This window comes from Plodia interpunctella, chromosome 13 (genome assembly GCF_027563975.2).
Source record: "Plodia interpunctella isolate USDA-ARS_2022_Savannah chromosome 13, ilPloInte3.2, whole genome shotgun sequence".
NCBI classification, from domain to species: domain Eukaryota; kingdom Metazoa; phylum Arthropoda; class Insecta; order Lepidoptera; family Pyralidae; genus Plodia; species Plodia interpunctella.
In genome coordinates, this window is record NC_071306.1 from 4538651 (window position 1) to 4544040 (window position 5390).

The 5390-nt window shown below is 34.1% G+C and overlaps 1 protein-coding gene across 1 annotated transcript; it reads left to right on the plus strand.

Moving 5' to 3' along the window:
- The first annotated feature begins 2876 nt into the window (after positions 1–2876).
- Positions 2877–4661, plus strand: LOC128674889 (germ cell nuclear acidic protein-like). The gene is made up of 2 exons (XM_053753872.2): positions 2877–2940; positions 3841–4661. The coding sequence occupies exons 1-2, from the start codon at positions 2877–2879 to the stop codon at positions 4659–4661; spliced, it is 885 nt and encodes a 294-aa protein (XP_053609847.2).
- Positions 4662–5390: the final 729 nt, after the last annotated feature.

Below are 5390 nucleotides of genomic sequence, written 5' to 3' on the forward strand. Positions count from 1 at the left end.
AAACCCTTGACAGTCTTAATGAGTGTAATATAGGTTACGTCAACACTGTATATCGGGCTACTAATTTTAATACTACTATATTATTAAACCTCTTACATAATCATTCTAAGCCATTAGACCCAATCATGTAATTTACCTATTAAACAAATTATTATCAAGCTTATATTATGTACTGATGTACCTATACCATAAGAATGTTTTAGTAGTTTAATCAATTGGAGTAATCAAACAATATATATAGCATTTTATAAATATCAAAAATAAAAACTCGTCACGTGCGTATTGGACTCGCGCACTAAGGATTTCAAAAAATTTACTTTTTTTGTTTTGTACTAACGCAATTATAGTTTTCGGATTAGTTTTCTTTCTATTTTTTGCAAGCCTTTACTTCTCGCCAAATTTCATGATTCAAATTATCCACAGGTTTTGTCTCATGACATGCTTATTATTTATTGTTATTTCTGTCATTTGAAAAGCTCCATCGTCCTCTACTCAACACAAAGGTTCGACGAGTGTACCATATATTATAGGATAAGAATATAAAAGTAAATAGATATAAATCACTTGCCTTTTGGGGGAGCCTCAACTTTCCTTTCTTAAGCCAGTCGTAAAAGTTCCCTTTGAGTATTATCTGATAGTTTATCGATTTATTTCTTTTCTTTCCAAGTTTAAGTCCCATTGGGATAACGATTTTAAGGGCTCTGAACCCTGAGGTTGGGAAAACAAGTATATGAAGTCTATGCTCACTATTTCTATATTTATTTGGTATTCTTGTCTTCCTTGATTTTTATTTTATTCAATAGTAATAAATTGTATGAGAACAAATTTGGGATTGAACTAGTTCCAAAGTAATATTGACGTAAGAATTTTGATTTGAATGGTAAAGGTATATCTTGACGTCAAATAAAAATAGATCAAATAGTTTATATTCAGGGTCACTATAATATACAATAGTTACCTGTAAACCAAAGTCGATTGTTCAAAGTAAAGAAACGTGTTACAAATGGCTATGTAAATAAGAGCTCGTAAATTTTATGAAATATCCAATTTTGTATAAAGTAAAATACATGAGCCGCGCAACCTTCATTAAGGGTGGGCAATAAAAGTATAAGAAATAATTCCCACCTACGTTTAAAGAGGTTCCCTAAAATTTCGCCCATAAAACTCCGGCAGGAGCTACATTAACCAAATTGTACAAAACAAACACATCTAATAATTACGCCCCGGGCACGAGCCTCGTTTTGCGGAATTATGCGACCGCAATAACTTTTTCAATCTGAACTTCGACAATTAAATTTACTCTCAAGTTTCGACATAACATTTCAATAAGGATCGAATCGGTTAATTCTATCTTTCCCTTTTTCCATTAAAATTGATGCTAAGGACGTAATAATAACCGCATTCAAGTCATGTTGAATAAGAATAAAAGTCTGACGTGACGAGAAACAATTTACAGACGTGAAATGTTCAGCTAAATCACAATATTACAAAAGCGAAAGTTTGTGAGCATTTTTCACGCTCGAACGGTTGGGCCAATTTTTATGTAATGGTAGCTCTGATACCTTGGATTAAAATATAGGGTACTTTTTATCCCGAAAGTATGCCGTAGGATTAAGTAAACAAGTCTGATAGTTGCGGCTTTCTAAAGTAGATGGAAAGAAAAAAAAAACCGCTATCGTGTCTAAAATTAAAAACGTTAGTATTATAAAAAATAGTCACAAAGAACGATAAACCACGGGGTGCAACTAGTAGAATACAAATTATAGGTACTTAAAAGAAAGTACAAAGCTTCCTTTATCAGAGATTTCTACAGAATTTAACGATTTTTCACGTAATCACACAAAGCAGTGACAGAACATAAGAACGGTGAAAAAATACGATAAAATGCTGAGGGCGGGTTTTCCAAAGAACTTGTAGCATATATCATTAATCTTTACATTACAAATTCATTCGGTAAAGACTCACTCACTTGGATTAAGCAGAATTATAAATGAAGTGTCACAAAAGGGAACACAAAAAGTGTGAAAAGAGGAAAATCTCTAGATTTAGGTGCGTCAGTTTTTAACTCCAAGGAAATGGGTGTTGGGGATAAACTGGATTTTTTTTATATAACGATGATGGTATATGATATACATACCATTCTAATTTAATAATAGTTCTCAATTAATTCTAAAGTTAGGTATATATTTCATAGATTATGATTTATTACCAAGGACTCATTACCGCTAAGGAGCAAAATGTTTTTGTTATTGCTTATTAAATTTAATTTTTGAAGTTCTCAAGTCCTTTTACGCTTCATCCCAACTGACTGCCATCCCAAAGCTATCCCACCTGAAACGATCCGAAAGCGATTCCCTTACAATCGAAGTTCGTTACAAATTTCTCGAATTTTTGAAGGTTTAATACATATAAAGCATAACATTTGCTTCAATTCATTCTATGCACCCATGATTTCAAAATTAAGACGTTTATTTACAACCTGCCAGTATTCAAAAGAGGTTGAAAGCAAAAAAGAGGCGGCAGCCTTTTGTCGTAGACATCTGCACGACCGCGACTGACAGCCCCCACCCGCTCCGATTTGTATGTAGATAAATGGACTCGCTTTAAATCGATTTTTCCTCGAACAGATGCGATAGAATTAATAGAAAAACTCGATTATAGAAGTGCAATGGACTTCGAGTGCTTTCCTGCAGATACTTTTTTTTCTTGCACGATTCACCCTATGATCGCTATTTGTTTTGAAGAAAATAACGGATTGACGTAAGAAATAAAAAAAGAAATTGGCTACATGTTATGAAATAAACACAAAAAAAAAATCATAAAAATATAGAGATTCGAACCCCAGAACATTTGGAGATGTTTGCATACGGACAGGGATGGATGACGAAGTAGAGAGGAGGCCTTTGTCCAGGATTGGGACTCCATGGAGTCCCAATGCTGGTATTTCGATGCAATAGCGAAAATGTACCTACTTGCGTATAAGTGGAAAACTTAAAATGTCAGTATACATTGCAAATATTTCGTTCAGATGTAAAGAAACAGTAACGTTCGCTTCGAATATTTTTTCGAATCGCCAAAAGATTTTCACAAACGGATTTTCACATAATATGATTTAAAATATTGAAAAAATGTTTTCACAATTTTCACACGGATATTGAGTCGCAGTGAAAATAGACAAGAAAATAACAGGATAATTTCAATTGAGAGAGCTAACGAGAGCTACGGACGGAATAAAAGCGAAGCTGAAAAAGCTATCCAGAAAACGCATATACCAAAAAATGACGATAGTTTAGAAGGATGACTTTAGTTGTGATAATATAATGCCTATTTTAGTATATTAATTTTAATACCCACCCTATGTGTGCACCAGTCAACTTTGACGTTAATTATTTACGCAGTTAAAGTTTACTGGTGCAACACACTTTATGTCTTTATAAAATAAAGCCGAACAAAATATATTTGTTGTCATAAAAAATTGATAGTGGATTATTATGGTAATCGTGGTAAATTCGATAACATGATTTAGGTAGAGATTGTCAATTCTCTGTAAACTTTATTTGATGCATTCAGCCTTTGATTCATTAGTTTTCGATTAGCTCGCGATAGTTGGGTTTAGTCGGCATTTTTCAGCAACGTTTGAGATCTTTGAGCTTTTTGCAGCTTTAATCAACGTTTTAAATGCTTGGATTAAATCATTGAATGTTTAAAAGCATTGGCTGCGAATTGACGATGGTATCCTATTGTTAATGTAATTATTCGTCAGCGAAAACTTGTAATTGGCCATATCTATTTTTATTATTTTTTTCTACTTATTATGTTATTAGCAGTGGGAAAAATAAGTAAATGATGATGATGGTATTGATGATGATGGTATTGATGATGGTGGTATTGATGATGGTGGTATTGATGATGATGGTATTGATGATGGTGGTATTGATGATGGTGGTATTGATGATGGTGGTATTGATGATGGTGGTATTGATGATGGTGGTATTGATGATGGTGGTATTGATGATGGTGGTATTGATGATGGTGGTATTGATGATGGTGGTATTGATGATGGTGGTATTGATGATGGTGGTATTGATGATGGTGGTATTGATGATGGTGGTATTGATGATGGTGGTATTGATGATGGTGGTATTGATGATGGTGGTATTGATGATGATGGTATTGATGATGGTGGTATTGATGATGGTGGTATTGATGATGCTGGTTTTGATGATGGTGGTATTGATGATGGTGGTATTGATGATGGTGGTATTTATGATGGTGGTATTGATGATGGTGGTATTGATGATGGTGGTATTGATGATGGTGGTATTGATGATGGTGGTATTGATGATGGTGGTATTGATGATGGTGGTATTGATGATGATGGTATTGATGATGGTGGTATTGATGATGGTGGTATTGATGATGGTGGTATTGATGATGGTGGTATTGATGATGATGGTATTGATGATGATGTTATTGATGATGATGGTATTGATGATGATGGTATTGATGATGGTGATATTGATGATGATGGTATTGATGATGATGGTATTGATGATGGTGGTATTGATGATGATGGTATTGATGATGATGGTATTGATGATGGTATTGATGATGGTGGTATTGATGATGATGGCGCGGTAAGAGCGGCGAGTTTGCTATAAATTTGGATAGGTAGATGTGCTGTTGACTGTACCATCTGTTTCATTTTACTATTGACTTATAACAGTTTGTAGTTACCTAATGAGTATATAAATTTAATAAGTACGTAAATACACAATAAACCCATTTTCTATTACTCGCTGATTGGCACTGGTATTCATTGTTAATGAATCCCTGCTTGTAAAGTATTTTAGTTAAGAGGTTTTGACCTCTCAACTAAAATACTTTACAAGCTAATGCTAATGAAGCTATTTAATGTTTCTATATTTTTATATATAACCAAAAGATTATTTTATCTCACGACCTCAGAAGGGATCATACTAATTTGGCTCAATTTTAAATGATCCATTCGATTTATCTATTCTTCTATTCAATTAAACAGTCAACAAAACGGAATGGGGTGTCCTTAGCGTAGCCCTATCTGTCCTCACCAATACACGGCTTAACGTATCAATGCGTACTCTATTGAAAAGATTTTCTTTCGAGGTATCGTATCGAACGGTCGAGTCGCTAAGTCGAGACGACTGCATAAGCCACAGCTGACAACTCAGCCAGTCCCTTTCCAATTTACGTTGAAATAAATGGAAGCGCCGATCGCATAAATGAAAACGGTGGAACAAATTGATTTCTCACTCAAACAGAACGAGTATAACTTCATTGTGACCTCTTAGTGATACATGTCTTTCTGAAGCTGCAAGCAACTGTACTCGATCAAAAGAATAAATTTTGTC